This window comes from Zonotrichia leucophrys, chromosome 4 (genome assembly GCF_028769735.1).
Source record: "Zonotrichia leucophrys gambelii isolate GWCS_2022_RI chromosome 4, RI_Zleu_2.0, whole genome shotgun sequence".
Lineage (NCBI taxonomy): Eukaryota > Metazoa > Chordata > Aves > Passeriformes > Passerellidae > Zonotrichia > Zonotrichia leucophrys.
The window spans coordinates 5,418,716-5,445,033 of NC_088173.1; the positions used below are offsets into that span (position 1 = coordinate 5,418,716).

The 26,318-nt window shown below is 35.9% G+C and overlaps 1 protein-coding gene across 2 annotated transcripts in view; it reads left to right on the forward strand.

Moving 5' to 3' along the window:
* The first annotated feature begins 3,273 nt into the window (after positions 1-3,273).
* The window catches only part of SLC30A9 (solute carrier family 30 member 9), a 33,656-nt gene continuing 10,611 nt past the window's right edge, over positions 3,274-26,318 (forward strand). The window contains exons 1-16 of one of the 2 annotated variants that reach the window (XM_064710323.1): positions 3,274-3,496; positions 5,227-5,403; positions 7,779-7,841; positions 10,588-10,687; positions 11,471-11,563; positions 11,793-11,875; positions 12,920-12,978; positions 13,695-13,762; positions 15,091-15,193; positions 16,616-16,671; positions 17,875-18,010; positions 18,443-18,482; positions 18,930-19,001; positions 19,459-19,566; positions 20,469-20,634; positions 26,008-26,137. In XM_064710323.1, the coding sequence (XP_064566393.1) occupies positions 3,400-3,496; positions 5,227-5,403; positions 7,779-7,841; positions 10,588-10,687; positions 11,471-11,563; positions 11,793-11,875; positions 12,920-12,978; positions 13,695-13,762; positions 15,091-15,193; positions 16,616-16,671; positions 17,875-18,010; positions 18,443-18,482; positions 18,930-19,001; positions 19,459-19,566; positions 20,469-20,634; positions 26,008-26,137 (1,551 nt within the window). In that variant the 5' untranslated portion in view covers positions 3,274-3,399. The remainder of the gene's footprint in view (positions 3,497-5,226; positions 5,404-7,778; positions 7,842-10,587; positions 10,688-11,470; positions 11,564-11,792; positions 11,876-12,919; positions 12,979-13,694; positions 13,763-15,090; positions 15,194-16,615; positions 16,672-17,874; positions 18,011-18,442; positions 18,483-18,929; positions 19,002-19,458; positions 19,567-20,468; positions 20,635-26,007; positions 26,138-26,318) is intronic. The other variant, XM_064710322.1, reaches the window with a different exon arrangement.

Consider the following 26,318-nt stretch of genomic DNA (forward strand, 5'->3'; position numbering starts at 1 on the left):
AAATGAAAATATTTACTTTTGGTTTATGTAGATCTTTGACCTAATGACCATGAAATGGCTTTGCAGAGCTGCATGACTCAGAGTGGTGTTACGCAAGCTTCTGAAGATGCACCATTCCCTGCTTCAAAAGAGTCATTCTCCTCGTGCACCTGCCTGACACAAAATATTGTCTCATTTTCTGTGAATTTAAATGGTTTCCCTGAAAAAGGCTGTTTGGGATCACTGGACATTATGTACTCACCCTTTTTTTGTACTATTGGTATGTAGCTGCTTTGTGTTAACTGTATATGTGTAGGATCATAAAAGGTACAAAAATCAAAAGTCTTTCCCTTTTCCTTTTTTCCCTTTGCTATGCTATATGAGAGACCCACAAGGCAGGATATGATGGGAGTCCTGAAGGGTAATTTAAACTATATTAAGTCAATATCATCAGCTCTTCCAGTGGATCTGGGAAGATTGCAAGTCTCTCTCCACTGTATGAACTTGAAATTGTTAATGAATTTCAGATTAAAAAATATCCAAATTTGCTTTATATTACTTCATTTTTTCATACAAGGAACACTAAAAATCCTTCATTTCTTATTAGGCTTTACATATCACATATTTCTTGCTAGATAGTAATACTGGAGAACCATGATGGACTGTTGTAGCTAGAGTAGTAGAGTCAGTTACTGAGTTATTTTAAATAAACAGGGATGAGAAAAAAAGTTTTCAAAGACCTATATTTCAATCCAGTCACCTGTCTTTCCTGGTCTGCAACCAGTTCTATGTAAACTTTTCAAGTGTCTCCATAAAACAGGATCTAAATCTTAAAAGGTTGTAACCATAGTCCCTGTTCTTCCTGAAGACCTGGTAAGGCAACTTAACCCTATAATTTTTTGTAGGCAAGGTAATATGCTGTATAAAAAAGGGTTCTAGAGTTTTTGCAAAAGCAGGCCTGAGGAAATGACTGATATGGTAGCAAGTCTTCCCCCTCTTATGAGCAACATACCAAGATCTTCACATAACTGTCCCCTAGACAGAGGTTCAGGTGGCACAAAAGCCCATGTACAAGCATGGTATATAGAAATAATAATTTTTTTTAGTTTAGCATTTAGCAACTTGAATGTAAATGAGACTTTTTTTTTTTTACTAACTTGATTTTATGAAATACAGGCTTAAAGTAGCCAGTTTGGGTGTCCTGAAATACCATGCAATTTAGGATGTTTCTCTGTTCATTGCTAGTGATTGGTAACTAATGGTTGAGATGCTCATAAATAAGGTTGATATTTTTTTCTTAGGATGCTGCAGCTGCATGCCAGGAGTCTTGGTACTTCATTAGCAATTGCTTTATGTGTACTTGTCCCGTTCAGAGTAGGCTGTTATTGATGCTCTTTTATTTGCTGTTTGTCTCCATTAGTTTTCAGTGTTTGCCAATATAAAGGGTCATGTACAGCAGCTGATTGTGTAAATCCTGGTAGACAACCACACTTAATATCTATTAATCTGTCTATGATGTTCCAGTTTTATTCTTTTCCTTCCTGTTTCATACTTAGAGTGCCAAAACCAGACACAAATTCAGTTATTCAGATGGATAAAAGAATATGAAATAGTTAGTGGTTCTCTTTGGTTTTAGAGAGAAAACAATAAACCTAAACTTAGCATCTCTTCTGGAGTATAGCAGTGACTCTTCAGGTACAAATGTTTCAAGAATTTCTCTATGCTTTCAAACATCTTTATGTAGGGTAAAAAATAGGGACACTTAACTTCCTTTTTCTTTTTTAACTGTTAGGCTCTTGCCAAAATAACAAGCAGCCAGCAAATACATCAGCTACATGTTAGACTCCAACATTGACCTCACCTGTGCTACTTTACAACTTGCAGTCAATTTAGTATTTAACTCCAGTGCTGTACATCTGGTATTTAATGATACAGCATCTGTTGCAACACTTCTGATTCATTTGGTATGGCTGCAATTGTACTTCTGGGAAGATGAGTGTTAATTATTCTGTGGAAATATATTCTACCTCAATCTGCCTCCCCTGGGCTTCTAGGAAAACTTGTTTTGGCAATGCTGCTCACTAGGCAGCCGGTAAAGATGTGCCAACAAACTTTGTTTTAAAATCTAATTGTGTATGTTAAAGACAGGCACAGTAATAGCCCTCCTCAGTGATCAAATGCTTTGTGGATTATCAAGTACATTCATTATCCAAATTCCCTGTCAACCTAACTTCTGGTGAGCTCCCATGTTCCTCCCAGTGTGCAAATGAAGACAAGGAAGCCTGAGACATTTTCTCAGTCATGTAAGCCAGTATCGACGCTATACTGGAAAAAAACCCTTTTATAAAAAAGAGTGTAATGCAGATTACAGGCATGGTCCTGAGCCAGGCTGTAGGTCAGCAGGCCAGGAGGTATCACAGCTGGGCACAGCAGCCCTTACAACCCTGGAGTACAGGATCAGCCACATGACACTCTCCCTGGAGGAAGACATCATTTAAAATCTCATTTTATCAGCACTGATCTGGGAAGTGCATTTTAGGGGATGGCTTAGGCTAGGGGACCACATTTTCATCTAGAAATCATGCAAACAGATTTAGTGTACATACTTTAATGTTGTCTATGTCCAGGGAAAGGCAAGGTGAAGGATTTGGACCACAAGTCTTGTGGGGAATTTTTGAGGGGGCTGGGGGTATTTATCCTGGAGAAAAGGAGGCTCAGGGGACACCTTACCATTCTCCACAAATGTCTGAAAGGAGGTGTAGCCGGGTAGGAGTCTTTCAGGTAGCAAGTGACAGGACGAGAAGACAGTCTGAAGCTGGGCCAGGGAAAACTTAGATTGGACATTAGGAAGAATTTCTTCATAGGAAGGGTCACCAGACATTGGAATGGGCTGTGCAGGGAGGTGGTGCAGCCACCATCCCTGGAGGTGTTCGAGAAAAGACTGGCTGTGACATGGTCTAGTCGACAAGGCGTTCGGTCATAGACTGAACTCGATGATCTCGGAGGTCTCTTCAACCTAATTATTTCTGTGACCCTATTAAAACATTCTCTAATGTATGTTTCACCTTTACTAAGCAATTCAACGCCTGTACGTTTGTTACTCGTAGCCGTATGCATTACCCACCACCAGGCACGGTAACAGAGCAGGGGCTACTCCCGAGCAGCTGCAGCCGGGACCGAGCCCTTTCCCGGCAGCCGCGGCCCCGCTCCCGGGCCAGGCGCAGGCGCGGCGGGCGGGGCGGGTGAGTCAGCGCGGCCCGGCGGTGCCCCCGCACATCCGGGTGCCGCGGCGCCGCCCACCGCCGGCCTCCGGCCACCACCGCCGCCGCCCGGGGCCAGCGGGGCTCCGCCGCAGCCGCGCCGGCCTCCGCCGATGCGAATCGCCGCCCGCCTGCCGGCCGCTGCCCAGCGGCCGCCGCCATGATGCCGGCCCTGGCCGCCCAGCGGCGGGGCTGCCGCGGCCTCTACCGCCTGTACCTGCGGTGCCAGGCGGCGCCGCGGCCCCGCGCCTGCCACGGTGAGTCCTGCGGGGCCCGGGCCGCTGCGCCGCGCCCCGCCGGCCGGGGGTCGTCGGGAGCTGTGACGGAGCTCCGCCTGCGCCTGGGGCGCCGCGAGTGCCGGCGCTCGCAGGCGGCGGTGGCAGCCCGGGTCCCTCCCGAGGCGGTGGCACCGCTCCCGGCTGCGGGCACCCGCGGTTCGGGGAGCGCCGGCTGCTTCCCGAGGGTCGGCGGTAAAAAGAAGGAAAACGTGCAGGCGTTTTGCGAGCGCTCTGCGGGGCCGGGCTGTCCTCGGCCGGGCTCTGCCAGCCCCGTCTGACGCACAGCGGGCGCGTCATGCCCGTGCCGGGCCCAAGTTTGCAGGAATTACATAAAATATAGCCCGGGTTTACAGGGCTGGTGTTGGTCCGAGGAGGCCACACATCCCATGGAATTTGAATTCCCAGCAGTTTTCCCCCTTTTTGCGTAGTCATGGTTAAATTGCAGCAAATGCTCTTTCTTTTTTAGCGATTTGTGTGTGCATGAATTAGTAGGTAAATGCCCTCTAAATGTGCTGATTAAGTTTCCCGTTTTTAACTGCTCTAGCATCACCAAAGCGTAGGAAACAACACTGCTCATCTTGTACCACGTGTTTACTGTAGGGTTTTATAAATTCATAATCAGTGAGTTCAGTGAACTGTGTTGAGCTCGGTATTGAGGGCTTTTGTCACGTTGTGACAGCTGTCAGTAAGTGCTGCCCTTTTTTAGGGAAATTTTTCCTTCAGTAAGGTTCAGGTCGGTGCATGTAGACGTGCAGGTGTACAGAATATAAAAAAAAAAGGAAAGCTGTTGAGAGTTTTACAGAACGGACAATTTTGTAAAATACTATTTTTTTTTTTTTGTGAGAGCTGTGTTGTTCATGGTTAAGTGGTCATGCTTTGTATGGCTTTATTTACTGGCACCTCTTAATTAATTTAAAAATGTATTTATTTCTTAGTGAGTGCTTTCCAAAGCAGACAGTTTCCCTGCTGCATTTCTGGTTGGAGGTGTTATTTACCCTCTCTACAGAAGTATTGTGCTCCCTAAAAGAAACTGCTTTTGGCTAATCTGTTGAGATAGAAGATTGCCTACCCAGAGTGGTTTCTCAATGGACTTTTTGCATATTTATATTGTCATTTCTCTCTTGTGAATGCTGCAAAATCTAAGACACTTCCCTGTAAAATGTTTTGTACAATGTTTGCTTTTCTATGTGATTTCTGTAGCAACTGTAAAATTTGCACACAGTTCAGTTTCTCTTCATTGGTAAGCCATGATTTTTACAGAGTGAAATGAAATGGCAACCGTGGCGAATAATTTTGTAGTGATCTGGATTTGTTCTTTTATCAATATATGGTTTTTAAAGACTTTGAGGCAGTGTGACTAGAATGAGACAATGTGTCACAAAGCTGATCTTGTCAAATAGCTTTGGTTTTGGTGTTTTTTTAACCCTTAAGATCATCCAGAGGTCTCTGGGAAAAATGCATACTGGAGTGTGGGAAAAACTTTCTGGTTTTAGAATGAAATTTAAAAGTGGATGTTTGAAGGGAGGTAGTGAAAGCATGCTATGTATTCTCATTTTGTAATTTTACCCATAAACATGGGTAAGATGAGCACATGTCAGTACTTAAAAGCTCACTTTCCATAAATTTTGCTGCCAGAGCAGGACTGCTTTTCCTTCTTTTTCCTTCCAAAATGGCTGCCTGAAACAGCTTTTTTTTCTTCCCCTTGATAGGATGGAAAGTTTCAATGAAAAGTGGGAGCCTGTCTTATATTCTGCCATGTAATCGCCTGCCTGTGCAGTTGATGAGTCAAGTGAGAGTTTATACCTCCAATGGTCAGAAGAAAGATCTTGGATCACAAGATACAAATGGATCACCCCATGGAGAAACCCTGCATAAAGTTGAAACAGGTAATACTAATCTACAATAAAGAGTATTTATAAAAATGTAAAAGCTTAACATATTTACTGATAACAGGGTGTTTTTTAATTGTATGATATTACGATTGCAGAATTCTTAGTATTTTGGGCTGTAGGCATTTCTATATGAAATTCAAGTGGATAAGCAGGGAGAAATGCTGAAATTTATTTCTTTGTCATTCTGATATTTTAAGGGTTTAAGTTTAGCGTAATCAAATTTAAAGTGACGGTGGAAAAAATGTGGAGGTTGAAAGGGCTTAAGTAATTTAAGGGATATGAAATGGGATGTATTACTCATCTTTCACAACTTTGCTTGCTTATTTGATTTATTTTGGTAGTATTTCTGGTGTGTTGTGTTAAAGGAATTAATGATAAAGGTTGAATGAGTGCCACTGTTGAGCATTGTGGACATGTCAAGGCCAGGCTATAAATGACTGGTAAAGAAGGTTGAGCTGTTTCATCTGCTGTAGCTTTCTAATCTGACAGTTGTTAGAACTGCAGCATTCACGTTAAACATTTGATACAGTGTGCATAACCTGACCCTCCCTGCTCTTTGATTGTCGATCTGGTGCTTGTTAGGTGCTTGTGAAATTCAGAACTGTCTTGTCCTTGCTTCATTGTAACATCCTCTATTTTTGGTGCTTGTTAACTGTGGGACTGCACAGATACAGGCTCGGAAGGCTGTGCTTAGGAGATAACAGATGCTTTTCAAAATGAAAGCTCTCTTTCTTTGTGCTTTTGTCTACAATGGAGTGGTCTTCTAAAGAAAATTTCCTTCTCCTTGTCAGGATAGCAGTTATTTGTTCCTTCTTTAGTAACTTGTAAATTCCTGGGGTTTGCAACAGTCTTTAAAAGCTAGTAACTGTAGCCAGCTAAGAGGATTACATTCTGATGTTTGGAAGTACAAAAGTGATTCTTAAACATTATTCAGTCTTGAAAGTTCTATTATATCAACCTCTGCTCGTCTGGAAAACTGATTGTGAATGGAAGTGTTCTGTATCCTTTTCCTCAGTGATGCACTGTGATTTTGTTCTGACTCTAAGCTGAGGTAGAAAACTTTGAAAGGGTACTTGATGTACATAGATCTCTGTGCATGGATATAATCTTAGTATTTTTGTGCTTTCCCAGGTAAGAAAATAAAGGAAAGAAAAAACAAAGGGATTTTGTTTCTTTTGTTTTCAAGTGAAGGGGATGACTGTTTAAGGAATGCTAGTTAGTTATAGTGCAACCTTATTTGCTATGTAGTAAGATCAACTTCATAAATTTGTAAGTGTTATTTTTCAGAAAAAGCATCCTTGAATTGTTATTAGCTGTAGTTCTCTGTTGCTTTTAGGGCATTAACTAATTGCCTTGTTGAAACATAGTAATGTAGTACAGGCTTTGAGAGAATCTGATTTTGAAATAATTTAAGTACCATGTTAGGCTAGGAGTACCTCATTACTTAACACTAACCTGCTAAAAAATCTTCACTTTAAAAAAGTATATCACTTTGAATAAGGTAATTTTTAACTTTGTGAATGATTATGAATGTCTGGCAAACCTCCAATGTTATAGAGTGGTAGGGCACAAAAGAGTGAGTATATTGGTTTGACATGTTAGAACCCTAAGGTTTTTGTTCTGAAAGCTGTGTTGAGATGTGTGAGACAGGGATGCAATATTTGCTCGAGTTTCCAAGTAGTACTTCTGATTTCTAACTAGAAATCTCGCTAAAATTACTGCAGTTTGTAGTTTTCCAAATATTAAGATTCATTTCGCTATTGTAAGTTATATTTTGTTGGGTTTTTTAATAGAATCATATCCTCAGGTTTCAAAACCAGCTGAAAGACTTTGTTTTTGTTCTAGCTCCAGCTTGTTACCTATGAGTTGTGGGTTTTACTTTAAATATTTTGTGTTTTAAGGAGCTAACTTTTTGTAAATGAAGAACCTTCCATCACTTAAAATTGAATCCCAGCTTGGAAGCTCTGAAACACTCTGATACATAGCAGCCATAAGCCATATAGAATTAATTATATGGCTTTATTATATTTTACTAACCTAAAGTTTTGCATAAAACTTGTCCCGAACCAGAAGTGCACTGTTAAAAAAAATATTTTTTTTTAAATTTGGGTGAAGTATGTTACAAATTGCTGTTCTTCTGCAAGCTGCTAGAAGTTTATTGATCAATACTATATTAAATATATTTGCTTTTGTTATTTTTTTATTTCTGTCTTTTGAGAGTTTTAAATGTTGGAAATCTGGCAAATACATTTTCTAATTGTCAGGGTGCAGTGCAATATTGAGATATATTCTAATGTTAGTCAAACTCTTAACTAAAAAGAAAAGTAGGTACTTCTATATTTACAGTGAACTTTAATTTTATTGTATAGGACAAGATACAACCAATGCAGGACAAAAGCAGTCTTCACCTAAACAGCCAATCCAAGTAAAAGGTAAAGAAATACTTAGTGTATTGGAATTTTCCTGCTGTTTGCTAGTAGTCAAAAAAAAAAAAAAGGAAACTGTGTCTCCTCTTCCAGACATAAAAATTGTGTAAGCAAGTTATGTGAATAGCATTTTAAAGCACACTTGTGTGCCAGCTTTGTTTGGTACAGTTTGTTTCAAAATGACTCATAAAAACCAAGCATAGCACTATTCCTTCTAATTACTCACTCTTCTGTGTTTGTTTGTAATTTTCATTTAAGCTGCAGAGTTCATCAGGAGAAGACTGATTTGTTTTTTCATGTGCTGTTGCAGTCTGTCCTCCTTGTGTGTTTTCAGTTGTGTCCATTCTCCCTCTCAGACTTAATGTGGCTAAGCTGAATACTTGATCTTCCCTGTTCCTTGTTCTAAGTCTTCCTCTGTTCTTTCTTATTACTGAGTTAATCTAATCAGTGTTGCTTCTAAATATATTTTGACCACATGAACTGCCTAATCTGAGTTCTGTACAATTCCCAGTTGTGTGCAGTAATGTGGTGGGCTTGGCACTGGCTGGACACGAGGTGCCCACCCACACTGGTCTGTCACTCCCCTCCTTAGCTGGATAGGGTAGAGGAAATGGAATGAAAGGCTTATGAGTTGAGATAAGGACAGGGAGAGATCACTCACCAGTTACTATCATGAGCAAAACAGATTGGACTTGGGGAAAGTCAGTTATTTTATCAGGCTACAGTACTGAGAAATAAAAACTAAATCTTTAAATACCTTCCTCTAACCCTTCACTCTTCCCAGGCTTAATCTTTTCCTGCTTTCTCTACCTTCTCAACCCCAGTGGTGCAGGAGGATGTCAGTTTCTTTAGATTTATTGTGTTTTAGTGTATGCCTGCGGAGAAAAAATGCAAGGTAGATAGGAGAAATTTCTGTGAAATAATTGTGAAAATAGATATATGTTCCAGTAAGAGTTTCCTCTCTCTTAATTAAAGATGTGCAAGGAGAAATGTTTATGTCAAGGATTTTGCTAGTGTCTAGAAAGTGGAATTCTAGTCTTAAAATGCTGCTCTGGCTTAGAAACTTACCACTCCAAATATTACTAAGTCTTAGAAAGACAGTAACATTTTTAAATGCTCACTAATCTTAAGCGTGCTTTTTAAAGGGTTTTAGTTACATCATCTTTTTTCTTTTGGAAACACCAAATAGAGTTTTTTTCCCTCCACATTTACTACAGTTTTATACAGTTATTTGAACTAGGAGGAGGATTGTTGGTATGCTGTGCAATATACAGTTATAGTACAATATATACAATGTACAATATGTGATTTATTTTAGTGAAATTTACCTGTATTTCTGAAAGGTGAGTTAGTAAGTTTTTTGATAAATCCATGTGTTGTTTTTTAGTGAGGTTAATATGAGTTGGGCATATTTTTGTTTTAAATAAAAGATGGGAAGTGTTTTTTATTAAAAATGATCAGTCTGTTCTAACCTCAGTAAATTGTGTGCTGTTTTTAGGAAATATCTTAAAGATTTTTTCATCACTTTCACTCAGGAGCTTTGTGGCATGGATGTGATTATTCAGGGACTTAAAAAATTCTTCAAGTTCAAATTGGATGAGAGAAATCAGATTATTATGATAACTATTAATACCTGTGCTGTTAGTGTGTCATGGGGAGTCAGCAATATATTTTGCTGTTAAGCATCAAAACACAGAAATAAGGCAATGTAGAATTCTGGGAAAAATTTTCTCAGAGTCTTTAAAAGCATTATCTTTCTGTAAGTATCCTGTGACTTTAGGAGTAGTTCTGGACCAGCTATGGAAATCATATCAATCCTGTCATTTATAAGAAGTTCAGTGTTTCCTAAAGTCTTCTCACCAGTAGAATCTGAGCTTTTTGTTTTAAGTTGTATTCTGTAATGTTAGTTACATTACAGTGTTTGTTAGTTGTGTTATATTCTTCTGAATGTAACTTGACTTCCAATAAATGTGTTTTTAATGCATGTTAGTGTGCAGTGACTTACTTTTGAGAGTAAGATGAAATTATGTACGTACGACCAGTAGAAAATAATAGCATAAATTTAAAATTCCATTTATAATTTTTCTGAATATGTGTGGTATTCTTTTCCTTGTGCATGAAAAATCTGATGTGATGAGAGCACATCTTCCAGACATAAAAAGCATTATAAATAAATCATGTATGTTTTTAATTGGTGTAAATGCCCAATGTTAAGAGTACTAAATTTGAACATAATAGTTGAGAAAAATAATGTATACAGTCTGTCTCATTTCTCTGTATGCTCTGCAAAGGTCAAAAGTCTTAACAGCAGAAAGTGGACTTAATTATTGGAAAAAATATAAATGGAGCAGTCTGTTGCTATTTCAGTTTTTAGACCAAGGGTTTCCAAATGGTAATATTTGAATGAAACAGCTTTTTTTTCAAAGGGTTTCCAAATGGCCATATTTGAATGCTATTTATGTAGCCAAGCACCATCTCTGACATCAAAGTTGGAGAAGTAGCTGACTGTGGCAGTTAGGTTTGAGAACCCTGGACTGCAGCTTAGAAAGTAGCAGTTTTGGAGGTAAATCATTCTACCTTGCTCATTTCCACAATGAGGAGGATACCTTTCTGGCAATTTTCTGTATCACTGACACTGTTTTCCAGATTTCCACAAAGAGATATCACAATATGACACTAGATTGAATTAATTTTTGAAGTTTCTGCTATAGTTTCTATGAGTGACTTGTGTATCTATTTTTTTTTTTTAAAGTGAAACCAGTCCTTAAAAAAAGAGAGTATGGACCAAAATACACACAGAATAACTTCATCACTGGAGTCAGAGCAATAAATGAGTTTTGTCTTAAATCCAGGTATGATGGATTTGAGTTGAGATTTAAATTCTGAATATTTGTTCATATGTGCATGAGAAGTAGTTGTGATTGTAGAGTGATTTTGCATAAATTTTTCTAAATGTTTTTGTGGTGTACATAATTGTAAGTGGCTGAAGCTAGTTCTTGCTTAGTTTTACAGTGGACTAGGAGCTTGCACTTAATATTCATGTTTCAGTACTTGCTTCTTAAAGTAGTTGCTTTGTACTCATGAGACCATAAATCTGCTTGGAGGGAGACACCTCTGTTCCTCCTGTTTTTACATAATGGTTTAGATGCCCTAATGTGTAGCTCAGCACAGGAAATTTTGTCTGTTTCCCCAAGTAGCTTTGTTATCTTCAGCCTTTTGCAGTTTGTGCTGGGAGTGTTAATTTTGGGATTAAATTTTCTTGTCACATGACTGCTGATTTCCATTTAGGGAGGCTAATTCATGGAGCCTCGTGTTTATCATATGTGTGCATTATCAGTTACATACAGATCATTCATTGAATGTTTTATTATTTAGTGTTTTAATTCTTTGTCTTCAGTGTGTAGTATTTCATAGTATGAAGACATGATTTGGACTTCTGGATGTGAAAAACAGTAGTTTTCAATGGAGGAGATCACTTTCTTCATGTTGTCTGTCTGTTCTGTTTGAATTAGACAACTTCACTTTTTTTTAGTAATTAGTAATATCAAAATGGTGGATCATCACCCAGACATAAAAGTCAAATTAGAACAATAAGTTCCTTTTCTTACACTAAATTCTTTGTCCACTTTCCTTAGTGATTTAGACCAGCTGAGAAAAATTAAACGACGAAGTCCCCATGATGACACTGAGACTTTCACGGTGTACCTGAGGTCGGACGTAGAGGCAAAGTAAGAACATTTGAAAAGGATGATGTGAGAGAGAGAAGAGTTTTAAAAGTCAGGTTTGCAATGTGAAAGGGCAGTAAGGTTTTCCATTTTCTATCTGAACATATGTTATATCATGATTTATGTATAATGTATAATTACATTGTGTATAAAAAACTCAACAGTATGGTTTTATGCTTGAAAAAATGTTGCATGAATAGAAACATTTTTAAGATACTTTTACTTCTTGCAGGTCTCTTGAAGTTTGGGGTAGTCCAGAGGCTCTTGCCAGAGAAAGAAAGCGACGTAAAGAGGCAGAGATCAAGTACAGAGAAAGTGAGTATGTAGTGTTCAAATACCTTCAAATGTCACAAGAAGTGTGATTGTTAGGAATCTACAAGATAGCATTACTTTATTGAAAGCATGTAAATTTGTAACTAGCAATTGCTGGCTAGGTTTTGCGGCATAATCTTAGAGTAAAATGTTACTATCTGTGCAGATACAGTCTGTTACTATCTTGCAATTTATCACCTTTCTGCTACAGGAAGAACATGCATTTGGCGTTCTGTAGACATACTCTTGAGGGAGGGCTTTCAGTTTTTTGATGATAATTTACATTTTCAATGCTTTTGCATTTTATCTAATTGAGAATTTTGAAAAGAGTTAAAACTGATCCAAATCTTTACACCATGCCACTATTCATTAATTTTTTTCCTCTGAGAAGAAATCAGCTTGCCTTTGTGTTTCAGAAGGGGAGAAGTACTCCCAAATCATATTTTTTAATTTATGTAATATTATTTTTGTTATCCTTGCTGGTATTATGAATACCATGTACAGCCAAATCAGTAGTTCGTGATGTATTTGGATATGTCTAGTCAGTAAAAATCACACAAGAGGCAATACTGCTTCAAGATACTTAGTCTGGTTGTGTACCTTAAAATAAGAGGTCAAATTGTTTTGGAACAGTGTGCCAGTAGAACACCCTTCTGTCAGAAAAGGCTGAAACTGCAGACACCTGTTGAGGTATCTGTAAATGTACTGAAAGTCTAGTGAGGAGCTTCAAAATTTTTATTGACCTGGAGAATAATTTTTGGATATAAATAAAATGAATTTGCAGAAGTATATTTTGAGTTTTTTCTCTGTGCATTATCATTTGTTGGTAGAAATGGTAACAATGTATAGGATCATTACAGGTTGTATTTGGCATTTTGCATGAGTGTATAACAACATGTGTTTCTGATTAACAACATCAAGGGAGGAATTCTTTCATAGATCATCTAGCTCTTATTAGAAGTCAGCTGCTGCATAAAAAAGGTAGACTTCATTTCCTAAAGCTACTGGTTGCTAATACATATTCACAATGCAAATTTTGTACTGCAGATCTGTTTAGAAACCAAAGGCTGTTGTGGGAATACAAGGAGTTCTTTGGAAATACTAAGGTAAGGTAATTTTCAAGTGTTTGGCTAGAAAAGTATAGTGAAATGTGTTATGACACCTTTTGAAGGAAAATTTGTGTAACTGAATATTACTGGAAGATTTTTTTGCACTGTAATATACTATATCTATATCTGATTGTTATGCAGTAGTAAATGTTGCGATGACAGCTTGAATAGGTTCCTACTGTGACAATGTAATCCACCAGAAAGAGTTTTCTTTCTTGCCTTCTTGTCAAAACTGCAGCTGTCAAAAATCTTGTCAAAATCATGCAACTCATGATTCCAAGTATAACCTGTTACTATGTGTAGTGAATATATTGTTAATTTAAAAAACCTAAGTAAGTTTCTTTAAGAAAAAAGACCCCAGAAGATGATTGCTTTTGTCTATGCACTGCTGGCCCTTACCTTTTGCCTAAGCAGACACACACCCTAGATCTAGGTGGTTGGGTGTACAGAATGATTCCTTAGTGGGCTCTGGGCCTTATGGCTGCAGTGGCCTCTGCTGGAGACTTCATTGGAGATTATCTCTTTAATGGCCAACTATTTGTAGAAATACATAAGATCCAACTGCAGTTTGGCTGAACATTTAGTAGTAAATTAGTTGCCTTTCAGAACTTTTGCAATACAGGGCAGTGCAGAGTTTTTTATTTAATTTGTATGTTTGGTGTCTCATGAGATCAAGATTTAATTATTAAATAATCTGTTATTTCTTTATGTAGCCACGCTCCAGTACAGCAGCTATGTTTTTCAAGGGACCAGGGAAGGTGGTAATGGTAGCTATTTGCATGTAAGTAAAAAAAAAAAAAAAAGTCTTGTTTATGCAATAAAAAGTAATTTATTTATATTATCCTGGAAGTAGTAACAGTGTGTGTATTTAAGATAAAAATGCCTGTGTCTGTAACTAAAGTTAATAGATTTATTTGTTTATTGAGAGATAGAAGAGAATTTATGTGAATACATTGATCGATACAGGGAGGTCAGGCATTGAATATATCTCTGATGAGAGAAGAGCAATTTTTTTGGAGTGTATTACCCTATAATAGTTTCTTAAAGTAAAAACCAAAATTTTGTAGGATCTGAAGCAGCAGGTATTTAAAGTTGTCCATTTTTCTTGCTCCTTCTTGAGAGGAAGCTTTTCATACATTTTAAAGAATTTTCTAAATGACCAACAGAAAAGAATTCACTTTTCTCTGTAAACTGTTATTTCTTTTCTAATTGAAAGCTGCATTCTCAGAAGCTGCTGGGTTTGTTTCTTCTACCTTGAATATAATTTCTGGCACACATTAAAATATGCCACTAGAAAATGTTGTTAATAGTTTCTTATAACACTTAATTTATTTAGATATTTTAAAAATTGGCAATAAGTGAAACTCATGTTAAAAATATAGATGAGGATATTATAATTCTCTAGTCTTATTTTCTATGCAATATGTTTGTAGCAATTAACCTACTGATTCTGATAATGTTTGAAGTGAGAATGTAGACTTGGACTTTGGAGTTAATAGTTACCTCTGTGCAACATAAGACAATGTTTACTCCAGTAAACCTGTAGTTGTAAAAATGTCTTTACAATTTACACTGAACATCTTAATGGAGAAATTCCTTAGATAATTTTTACAATATAAGCCAGTGACAGCCTTGTCTTCCTGTGTGTTGTCTCACATCTGTATTCTACTGAGAATGGCTCAGACTGAGAATGAAGTGGGGAACCTTGCACTACAGTATTGGTGGAGGATGTGTAGGAGGCAAATCATTGAAACAATAGATAAGGAAGTTGTAAAGACTTGTATTCTCCCACTGGTAGACAATTAGTTGTTCTGAGTAGTGAGTGTGATGGTAGTTTTCAGGAAGTGTAACTTATTTGGAACTGCTTAGAAGTTAATGATTTCTGAAAAATAAATTGTGTATCTTTATCAAGTTTAGCTGAAAGGACTTTTTTCACAGTAACCATGCAGAAAATCTCTATCAATTATCTGTTTGCACAGCTCTCTAATTATTAAACTGATATTTGAGTTGACCCCTTTCTGGCAGATAACACATGATTGTACTGCACTTCTGGCTTTGCTGGAAATATTTAACATCAAATATTCTGTTATTTCTTCTCTTTCTTTTCAGAAATGGGTTGAATTTTTTCTTTAAGTTGCTTGCTTGGGTTTACACGGGTTCTGCAAGTATGTTTTCAGAAGCCATACATTCTTTAGCAGACACATGTAACCAGGTGAGTATTTTTTTCCATTCTGCTCAAGTTAGTACTTGTAATAAAACTGGGAATAAAGACAGATACTTACAGTAGTTATAATGCACTTGAATAAACAAAATAGGATGATTCTAAATTTGTATAAGTGTTAAAAGGAGAAGTCAGAATGTAGATTTTGAAGGTTTTTAGAAATAAGTTGAAAGAGTGGAGTTGCAATAAGAACTGTACTCAGCTACTTCATGGATCATGAGTGGTATTTGAAACTAAAATTATTTTGGTTTGTGTTTTGGTTAAATGTTAACTAGAAATGCTTTTTCTGTCAGTTACTATAATACAATGACAGACTGTGTTACTTATTCATCTCTAGGTAGAATAATGATGAAAATTTGAGCATCTTGTTTTCTTTTTCTATTTCTTGATTACCTATCAGCCTGTCACAGCACAAGTAGCCACATATGTGGCATGTTTACTTTCAGAAGTAGAGTGGCAGGCTCAGAATTGGATATGTAATATTAATGTGCAGGGATAAAATTAATGTTGTTTTCTCCAGTGTTTTCTAATTCAACTGCTAAGGCTGGCCTCCCCATTAATTTAAGTATTAAAGTGTGCATTTTTTCACTTGGCCAAGTGTGTCAATGTACAGGTGAACCAAGTTTGATGTGGTATTATATATATTGAAGAGCTATTCTGTTTTTTAAATATCAAAGTTGAAAGTTCTACTGAGATGGGGAGGGTTTGTTTTGTTTTTCCAAATAATTGAGTGTGTGGTTTTGGGAAAAACACAGGAGAAGCCTTGCTTCCTCAAAGCAGCTTGCTGCTGCTAAGACTAATTGTTACTATGTTTCATTATCCATAGTCTTAAACAAAACACATGCTTTGCAAAATTCAGGTTTAGGTTTATAACTTCCTGCATCAACTACTTAATACATGCCTAATTAAATATATCCCAGGTAGGCAATTTAGATAGCAAGAGGTTATTTCTTCCTTCAAAATATGCTGACAAGTTGCAGTGTAAGGTTACTGCTTTAAATGTTGTCCTCACCCTTCTACACCTCAGTCTCAGTATAGTTTCTCTTCAAGAGGGATTTATTTAAATAGCTTTGTTCCCTGAGCAACTTCATTCCTTCACACTGAAGCACAGTAACAACACTTGTGATTGCATGTAATGTTCATTTTCAGTTGTGATTCTAAAATTATAATTAACAGTAATTATGTATACACACACCATATAATTGCATATATATTATGTATGTAGGTATAACTAACAATTTTTTGGGAGTGGTAAATTTAGATTACAAATTTTGAGGATTATATTCCAGCTCTAATAAGATATCAGTAGCAAAACATATATGCAGTTCAGCAAATTACATCTGCCTTTACCTTTCATGTTCAGTTGATACAGAAAGTTTCTAAATTTTTTTTTAAATCTCTTGTCTTAAATAGGCATTGCTGGCTTTGGGCATCAGTCAGTCTGCAAGGACACCTGACCCTAGTCATCCGTAAGCTTTTTGAGTAAATAAAGATTTTGCTAACTATATATAGCAGTTAAGATCAATTCTTGTTTGTGCATCACCTTGTTCTTTTTAATTTGCTGTTTTCTGTCATTTCTGAAGCATATTATATCTGATTTTACAACAGATAAAATAAGAAAAGGATTTTCTTTCAAGCTCCAGGAGTTGGAGCTTCAATGGCTTGGTGCATGTGTTGGTTTTTTTTTTTGTAGTACACTTTTGCTATGTTTTATTTTAATTGTCATTATTTCTCTAAGGTGTTCTGGGCTCTTCTGCCTCTTCCAACTAATATATCTACTTTTTAAACACCGTTCATATGAATCACGAGATTTTATAAAAAATAAAAATTACTGTCCTCTTCCTTTTTTCAACAAAGTGCTTTTATGCAAGCTCATTACTTGTACCATAAGGAGATGTGTTTGATATAAACTGCTCTTTGTTTGTATCTAGTAATAGGAATATTACTTAATAGGTTCTTACAAGTTCATGAATGTTATAAGCAGTACTCTCCATTATATTTTCTCAGTGTTGAGCAGTTTTATTCCTCACATGTTTGGACAAGTCATTAATTCTTTAAGAACTACTTCAAAAATACATCTAATTTATGGGATTAGTTATGCTTTTTTTCATTGATTGCATCATTAAAATTTGAAAAATTTAAATCTTAAACTTGTGCAAATATTCATCATATCTCATTTTTCCCTCTTGCTCCTTTCCCTTTTTCCTCAATATAGACAAAAGAAGTGCGCTGTTTGTAGATGGTGTTAAAACCAAAAAAAGGAATAAACACAAACTTCTGATATTGCATTAATTTCTCCACTGCACTTAAAAACTGCCAGTGTTGGATGCCTGTAGTTAGCTGAACTACTGAGAGATGTGTAAATTTTATTCCCATTAAATTAACTTTATGAATTATGTAGACTGGCTGCTCACAAAACTAGAGTTCATATTTAGAAGTAGCATTTCACTAAAATCCTAAAGTGGTACAAATGTTGTTTATTTTGGGGTCTTTTTCGTTTTTCAAGTAGGTTTTTTTTTTCCCCTTGGATTAGGTTGGATTTAGCAGCTTTGTTTTAAATAGATCTCAGCTCATATGATGATAATTTAAGACATGTAAAAATTAATATGAGGCATGTTTGTGGAGATGTAGAAACTTATATTCCTAAAATAATTTTCTTTTCTTTCTTCTAGGTATGGTTTCACAAATATGCGCTATATTGCCTCCCTGATCAGTGGAGTAGGCATTTTCATGATGGGTGCAGGACTTTCTTGGTATCATGGGATCATAGGTTTACTCCACCCTCATCCTGTAGAATCTCTTCTCTGGGTAAGCTAATCTTGTTTGGTATTCTATTTAACACCAGTGACTCAATAAAAAATAGTGGCATAGTCTGAAATGCTCTTCCTGAGTCAGTCTGAGTCTCAGCACAATTAACTCAAACCATTTTTGATGAAAATGTGTTTTAAGAAAAAAAAAATCTTTAAACTATAGTTGATCCTGCAGCAAAATGAGCTGTTCTCTAAACCCTGCATCTTCCTTTCATATCCCCCCACTCCAAGAGGTCTTGCTTGCCTGTTTTGGAATATATTGCATGATCCAATTATTACTGGTTTGCTTCTGTTTAGGGATAATTACATGACACGGTGGGTAATGTGGTTCTGGAATGCTACATTTGGATAGCCTGTGGTGAAAAGATCTGTAGAAATATGCATATAATATAATATCATATCATATCTGATTCTTGTTTTTTCCATACAGGCATACTGCATTTTAGCAGGATCATTGGTATCAGAAGGAGGTATGCAGTTTCAAGTTTCTATTTAAGTATTTGTAATCTCTTAAGATAATAACATTTTACAAATGTCAGTAATTACAGTAATAATTGATCTTTGCTTACACAGTGAAATTTTGAGCTCTGTTGCAAATACTTGTAAACAAAGAAAAAGAATCATGTGAAAACTTTTTTATATATGTCTGTATAGTAAGAAGTTGAAGAACACAAAATTTGGAAAGTAGACATGGATTGTCTTTTTGGTATTAAACTATCAATGAATGTAACTGTTCTGATTTGTGTGGGAGACACACTTGTGGAAAAAAAAGTAACTATACTTTATTCAAAGTACCTACAATCAGAGCTTTCTTGATGATCTGTTGCTATGATAATATAACCAAAAGCTCCTCTTTTCAAAATGGAAACAAGCCCTTCTGCCTCTAGCAATTTTCAGCAACACCTTTGTTGTTTCAGCCACCCTGCTTGTTGCTATAAATGAAATTCGGAGGAGTGCTCGAGCCAAGGGTCTTTCATTTTATCAATATGGTAAGTATCATTATAGCAGTAAGGTATGTGGTGTTATTTAAAACACAGTCTGTTCACTAGTATTTCTATAATGATAGAAACAATTTTCTGTTTTCCCTTTTAATTTTCCCTTTATTGATCTGTTTTCTATTCTACTAACAAATAACATTTTACAAATTAGGTGAGAACTGTTGATTTAAGAGTGCTGTTAAACACTTGGCTAAGTGCAGGTATTTTTCATGATAAATGCCCCTTTTAATTTTTCTAACATTTTTGAGAAGCTGCCATAATTGGGCTTGTTCTGTTTGTGTATAAATGCTTTCAGAATTGTGAGTATATGCAAAAATTCAGTTTACACCTATATAATTGCATAAATTATTCTTTTAAATTGCTGTTGTTAGTATAGTTTAAGTGCTATGCATAACATAGTAAAGCTAAATTTTCAGAGCAATGTAACTTTTTTGTGTTGTGTGTGCAGTTGTGCAGAGTCGTGATCCTAGTACCAACGTGGTGTTACTGGAGGATGCTGCAGCAGTCCTGAGCGTGGCTGTAGCTGCTACCTGTATGGGACTGACTTCTTTAACAGGTAAAATTCTGCACAGAGGCAGGCAGAATGTGGATGTTTTCCCATGTATGGATATGAACACAGAGCATTTAGTTTATATTGGTTGACTTGGTCTCTGTAAGCAGGTCTTTGAGCTGTTTTGTCATACAAACTAAGTTGTTTTTTACTAAAGGTAAGATGATGTGTATGCCAAGTGGTTCAAAGTGCATCTTTGCTGCATAGTTAAATTTTCTAAAGAGGGATGATTACTTATTCATCTCTTTTTAAGTATTGATTTTTTTTAAAGAGAATAAATATTGGAATTTTGTTTCTTGTGGCTTCCAATGACTTAATTGCAAGTTTCACTTTTTATATAGAAGGAATTTTAAAATTTAATTTCTAGTTTCCTTCATCAACTTAAAAACACAGTACTATTTCTATAGGTCTGAACATGAGTAAGTGTTTGAAACTTAAGTACTGTATTCCAGAAACATTAATTTGCAAGTTAATACTTGCAAATTTTTGAGTTACTGATAGAAAACCACTGGATTTTGTGCTGCTACCTATGTTTCAGTGTATATAACTTTGTATATAAATTTATGTTTGCTAATACAGAAACACAGACAAGAGTTTACTCATTTATTAGTCCTGCAGGAGACAGGAGTGGTCAAGGGACAGGAGGGACTTAAGGCTTTGTTTTATGATAAATTGTTTTGTTCCAGCTTCATCATGTTCCTCAATAGGAAAAAATTTCCACTGAATTAAGAGAAGAAAAAAGTAAAATAAATGATTGACTAAGAAAAAACCACACCAACCAAAAAAATCTCACTAAAAAGCAAAATCCAGAAAACCCCTCAAAACTATGAACTCTTTTCAGTGTGAAATTAGAATTCTCTGCTATGTTTTAGAAACACTGTGAAACTAATTTGCTGTATCTCGTTTAGGAAACCCCTATTATGACAGTGTGGGGTCTCTGGGTGTTGGAACTTTGTTAGGAACTGTGTCAGCATTTCTAATCTACACTAACACTGAAGCCCTGCTGGGACGATCCATCGAGCCTGAGCAGCTGCAGCGGCTCACCGAGTTCCTGGAGAATGATCCTGTAGTAAGGTAAGAACCTCTACAGCTCAGTCTCTGCTGTCAGCAACAACTAACAAAAAGCAAGAAAACAACATGTAATGAGAGAAATCTGGTAAGATTATTTTTAGTGTAGAGTCTTCTGTATTGGGATTCTAGAGTCTTTATTATTGCTAACTTCTATTTCTGTGCTAAAACTTTTAGTAAAATAATACTTGTACCTCTTGGGTGTTCAACAGCTAAAATAGCATTGCAGATACATTCCAACTGTTACATTAATTACAGGGATTGACAATGACCTAATGAGAAAGCCATCACAAACTTTAAACTATTTTCAAATTCATTAAATTCAAGCACTTTAATGATACTGTTATGTTGCTTGAATAGTTTATTAGCACCTAAATATTTAAATTCTGTTACTGTTTATATTCAGTGTGTGGAATTCTGTAGCAGTCAGCAGGACATGCTGCAGTAGTACATAATGCCATGGATTCTTCATGTTACATGCTTATAAATTAACTCATTGCTAATTTCTCCGTCTTAGCAAGTCTACAATTTGTAGTAAACTGATAGCTCATAGTAATTTTAAATCTTGCTTAAATGCTTTTCAATGAGCTGTTTAGCCTTACCCTATTAATCTTGATTTAGAAGCAAACTTCTTTTTGTTTTCTTTTAGATCTTTATTTAGGAATATATTTCTGTGTAAATCAGCTGAAGTATTGTAGTGCTTTTTTAATTTGAAGTAGTTTTTGAGCTGTAGAGGGAAAAACTCCATATCCATTAGTTAATGATACCAGAGTACTTGAAAGGAACTAAGTGCTGGCACCATCACAGTTCCAAGCAAGAAGTGTGGATGACATGCCCTTCACTCCAGAAACCGAACAAGAATCCTATTTGTTACAATTTACACATGTCAGTAAATTAGGTATTTGTGGTGGCCCTGGATTAGTCTGAATGGTGAATAATGTGTCAACAGTGTGATGTTAGAGTAGGTGAGTTCACATGTACATGACTTCTGTAGTTCTTTTTTCCAAAGTGCACAGGTGGCTTTTGTTTGTCTCAGGCTGAAATAATAAAATTTTTCCTAGGCCAAATACCATTTTATAATGTATTCCATTTTGTAGGTGGCTCTAACTTCCCAACAGAGCAGACTTAGTTCATGTTCTTCTTGCTGTAAACGTTTTTTAAAAACAAGAAGTACTTTAATTTTAAAAAAAAGCATAAATAATAAAAGAAATAAAGACTTGTGAGAAACTGTGTATTTTGATTTTTTTGAGGTTAGAAGCTGAAACATGTTTAGGTGCTTATCCTACTCTCTGTATTCACTTTGTCTTCAGTTATCTCTTTCTTAGATCCATGATGTTACCAGCTTTGATTTCTTTCAGTGTCCAGTTTGTCTTTGACTGAGTTCTTACCACAAGTCTGCTGTCTCTAGCTTGGGTAATGTACTTCTTCTAAGATGACATCTGATCTTAATCTCAGTTCTCTGCAATGTAAACTTGTATTACCCTTGCTTGTTACCAGGTATAGGTAGGTATGATTTGGAGAAAAGGCTGAAAAAAACAAACCTAAGGCTGAAATAAGGAAAAAAGAAATCATAGAAGTTGAAATGAGGAAGAGGAAGCCTTTTAATATTAAGTATTTATCCAAAGGGCTACCTGTATATTTTCCTCAACATAAGCTTTGGACTTCTAGGAGTGTCAGCATTTTCTTGAACATTCAAACTCACATTTTCTTAAATGGAGATGTGTAGTAGTGTGTTGTAGCCTTACATATCCTTCTGAAACCAAGTGTAAAAGAAAAAGCTCCAGATTACTGGCCTGCTTCTAATAGTGACTAATATTTGCTTTTTTATTTCAACCTTTCAGGGCTTTCAGTTCTCAATGCAATGTTTTTTGCAGTTGCTGCTCCCAGAATATTCCTCCCTTAATCTTTCAGGCATGGTTTGCAATGTTTACCTTCAGTTGTGTTTTGCCAAGTCAGGAGGAGATCTCTTAGGGAATCATTCAGTATTCATCAGAAAGTATTTTAGATCCAAATGGACAAAAGGATCCCGGGGCTCTGAGATCTACTCCCTCAGCCCCTGTTAGCACCACACTTAAGTTGCTGTTCCAGCAGTAGCTTGCCAGAACATTGTGATCCACTGCTAATTACAAAGTATTTGATTATCAGGCAATATTGACTGCTGTCCTATTAAAATAAGTCTCTCTGGTGGTGATATTTTTTCAACTAAATCTTTGATTCTTTAATTTTTTTTATAGCAAGATTGTTTGACAAGATCTATATTCCCTAAAATCTTAATGACTGAAATTAGTGTTCTTAATACAGAATTTTTCTCTCCACCTTTCTAACTATTTTCCTTCAGTTGTCAGGTGAAACTGTCCTCACTTAAATAGGTGGACTTATTTACTCTTCTTAAATTTTGGCACAGTGTTGTTAATCTGGTTTTTGTTTTAATTCTCATCAGCACGGCTAGATGAAAAATTAATTTGCCTCCACAGTTATTCTTAGTTCTTTTAACTCTTGAATATAAGTTGTGGAACCTGTTGGATTAGAAGCATTTTTTTTTTCATTTAAATATCCAGTATGCTTCTCTGCTCTAAGTAGGGAAGTGCTTTATTGTACTAATATAATCTTGCTTTTTTAGATTAAGAAGACAATTACTGCATGATTTTTCCTATTCTGTTTAATCAGTAACAATTTTCCATTTCTGTCTAGTAGCAGGCTTGTTTCCATGTTATCCTTTGGTTTTGATATACTTTAAAAAAGTTGGTTTGTATCACACTCTGTGACTTTTTCTTCTGCTTCTCCTTTCAGCTTGCTGGACTTTATAATTTCTCATTTCTTTTCATTTTTCTTAGTAATTTCTAGTTGTGTCCCATATTTAACTCATGATCCTGAATAGGCTTTCAGAGTTGCTCTCAGGTGGAAAATGATTTGATTTTATTTTTGCTATACAAACATTCAATTCTTAACTCTCATTGACACCTTTGGTGTGTAAATCATTCTTGTGTTCAGCTTAACTGAACTATGGGAGATTAGCCCTTCATAACTGTGAAATAAAATATGTGATGTGGTACAGACTCTGTCCTGATTCTGTTCTTATGGAATTTAATCACAGATTCCTAGACATAAGCTATTTTCAGTGACAGTTTCATCTTTAATTTTACTTCATTGTAACAGCTGTTGTGTAGTTGTGCTTCTGTTGTGCTGGAAAATCTGTCATTCTGGTTTGAACAAAAACCAAAAATATTACAACCAATTGCTCAAACCCAGTAACTTGATGTTCTCTGACAAATTTTTCATTAATTTGAAACTTGCTCCTTTCCCTAGTTAGAATTTATGGTTTCTACTAACCATCCAGAAGCTTCCATAAACAACCTTTGTAGCTTAAGATTTACCTTACACACCTGTATTTTTGAATGATTATTGATTTTTTTCCTTCTGATTCACTGTCTTGTCTTTCCTGGGCAGATTACGTGCACTAAGGTAGACTGTTTTCCTTCATATTTATAGAATATGCTTAATTTAACTGAATTTTATCAGGCTACTGCTTAATGAGAATCTCAAATACCACTCGTTATCTTCTTGCTTAGTTCTGATAGGCACTTGATATGTCTTCGACATTTTTGAATCACGTGGCTCCAAATTCTCTTTATTAACCCATCTGTTACTTTAAATACCCTCTTTGGAATAAGATAGTTTGATGTCATGTAGTTTGCTCTGATTAATACTGTTTTGATTTGATAACTTCCTGCAAAACAGTTGTGTGAATTGGAATGGAGCTGGAAAGTCTTTATTGGTACCAGTAAGCTGATGGTTCTTTTCATCTGCTTAAATATTTGCTAAGATGTATTTTTTGGTTTCTCTCTATTTAGTTCGTGTTCTGTTTCTTTTTTAATATGCTTACCTCTCCTCCACCCTGAGTATTACAAGAAGTATTCTGTAAAAATTTCCTGTGATTATTTGTCTTGTAGTTTCTGTCTCCTGTTCTGTTTTGGCTGTTCATTCTAACAGGCTCCTTCCAACATAATGCCTTCTGCCTTCTTCCTGCACTGCCTGTGAATTTATTTCTGATTTATAAACATTCAGATGCAAAGAAGCATTTCTAGTTGGGAAGAGTAAATTTGTTTAAGACAAAGGGCATGCTAAATTTACAGATTCTGTGACATTCCACAATTTAGTCAAGTTTGGTACTTTCCATCAAGTGAGCTGCATTGCTGAATCTCTTGTGTTAGAATTTACCAAATAGTCAAGAATGCGTTTTTCTCTTAATAAAACTAAAAGTCTTTGAAATCTTTTATACTTGTTTTACTTTGAAAATGCTAGAAGCAAGAATTTAAAAAATGTGAACCTGTTGTGATTTGTGTCCTGTGTTTTAGTGTCCACTTGTTTTTTCTGACTTTGCTGGGAAAATATGAAAACTTGCTCTGCAGTGGCAATTTAAAATTTTCTTGGCATTGAAGATAAACTGAGTTTTTGTTAATATAATGAGGAAAAAGTCAAGTATTTTATTTTGTGTGTATTTCACTCTTGAAATTTATCACAGTATGTCTTGGTCCTCAGTTTGCTTCTTATCCTAGAAAAATTAAGATCTTGTTTACTAACTATATGCACATATTAGAATTTGTCCAACAAGCTGGAGCAAAACTCTGCTACAGAAACCCAGAATTTTTCAAGGGACCAAAATTATAAACATTAGAGCTTTCATGTTCTAGTATTTATTAGGAACCTTTAAATAAATAGAGATTTTCAGCATTTACAAATAGGTGTATCTTGACAAGTTGTGATTAATAGCTCTGAAGGATCAAAAATGAGTTCCAAACACAATATCCATAACTTTTTCTGAAGTCAGATGTATTTTTGAAAACTCTCCAAAAGATTATGCATTTACCAACTTTAGGAAAGGACACTTCTGTAATTGCAATGTGTCCTTTCAATAATTCTCAACAGGTTATTGTTCCTTTCCTCAGAATTGAGGGTACTTAAAGGCTGTTGAATAGTGTCATGTATATGCACAAGAAATTCTCTGCAGTGGAAAATAAGTTGGGCTTTAACTTTTAACACAGAATAGGGAAATTTTCACATTTTTAATTGTGGAATTTTTTAAATATACTGTTAGTCTAGTTCTGAATCTGTGATGCTTCTGGTTGTCTGTCTTTTATTGCAGTGATTTACAGATATGTTGGTGTTGCAGAAATCTGTGGAAGTGATATAACCAGTTAAACATAAATCAGTATTTAATGGAAGTGTGGGTGGGCAAAATGAGGTTATTTTGTTAAAGACTGACCTTTTAAAATTACAGGATCATTTTGTGGTGGCAGTATTGTTAACATGAGAAGTCAAACTAGCTAGTGGTTTGTTCTGTGTTGTTTTACATTGTCTTTAAAAATGTATGTGTTTCAGAGCAATTCATGATGTTAAAGCCACAGACATGGGAATGAGCAAAGTAAGATTCAAGGCAGAAGTAGACTTTGATGGACGTGTTGTTACTCGGTCTTACCTGGAAAAACAAGATATTGAACAGCTGCTACAAGTATGTAGAAAAAATTGCTTTTGTAACCCCCAATATTTGATACCTACTTTCCAATTTCAAGTACCTCTAAACCCAAGACTTGAAAGTAGATGAGATACATTTCACTTCTTCCTTTGAAGGGTTGCAGATGTTCTTGCTTTGTGTTAGTGTTTTAAATGCACTTAGAGAGATCTGTATTATG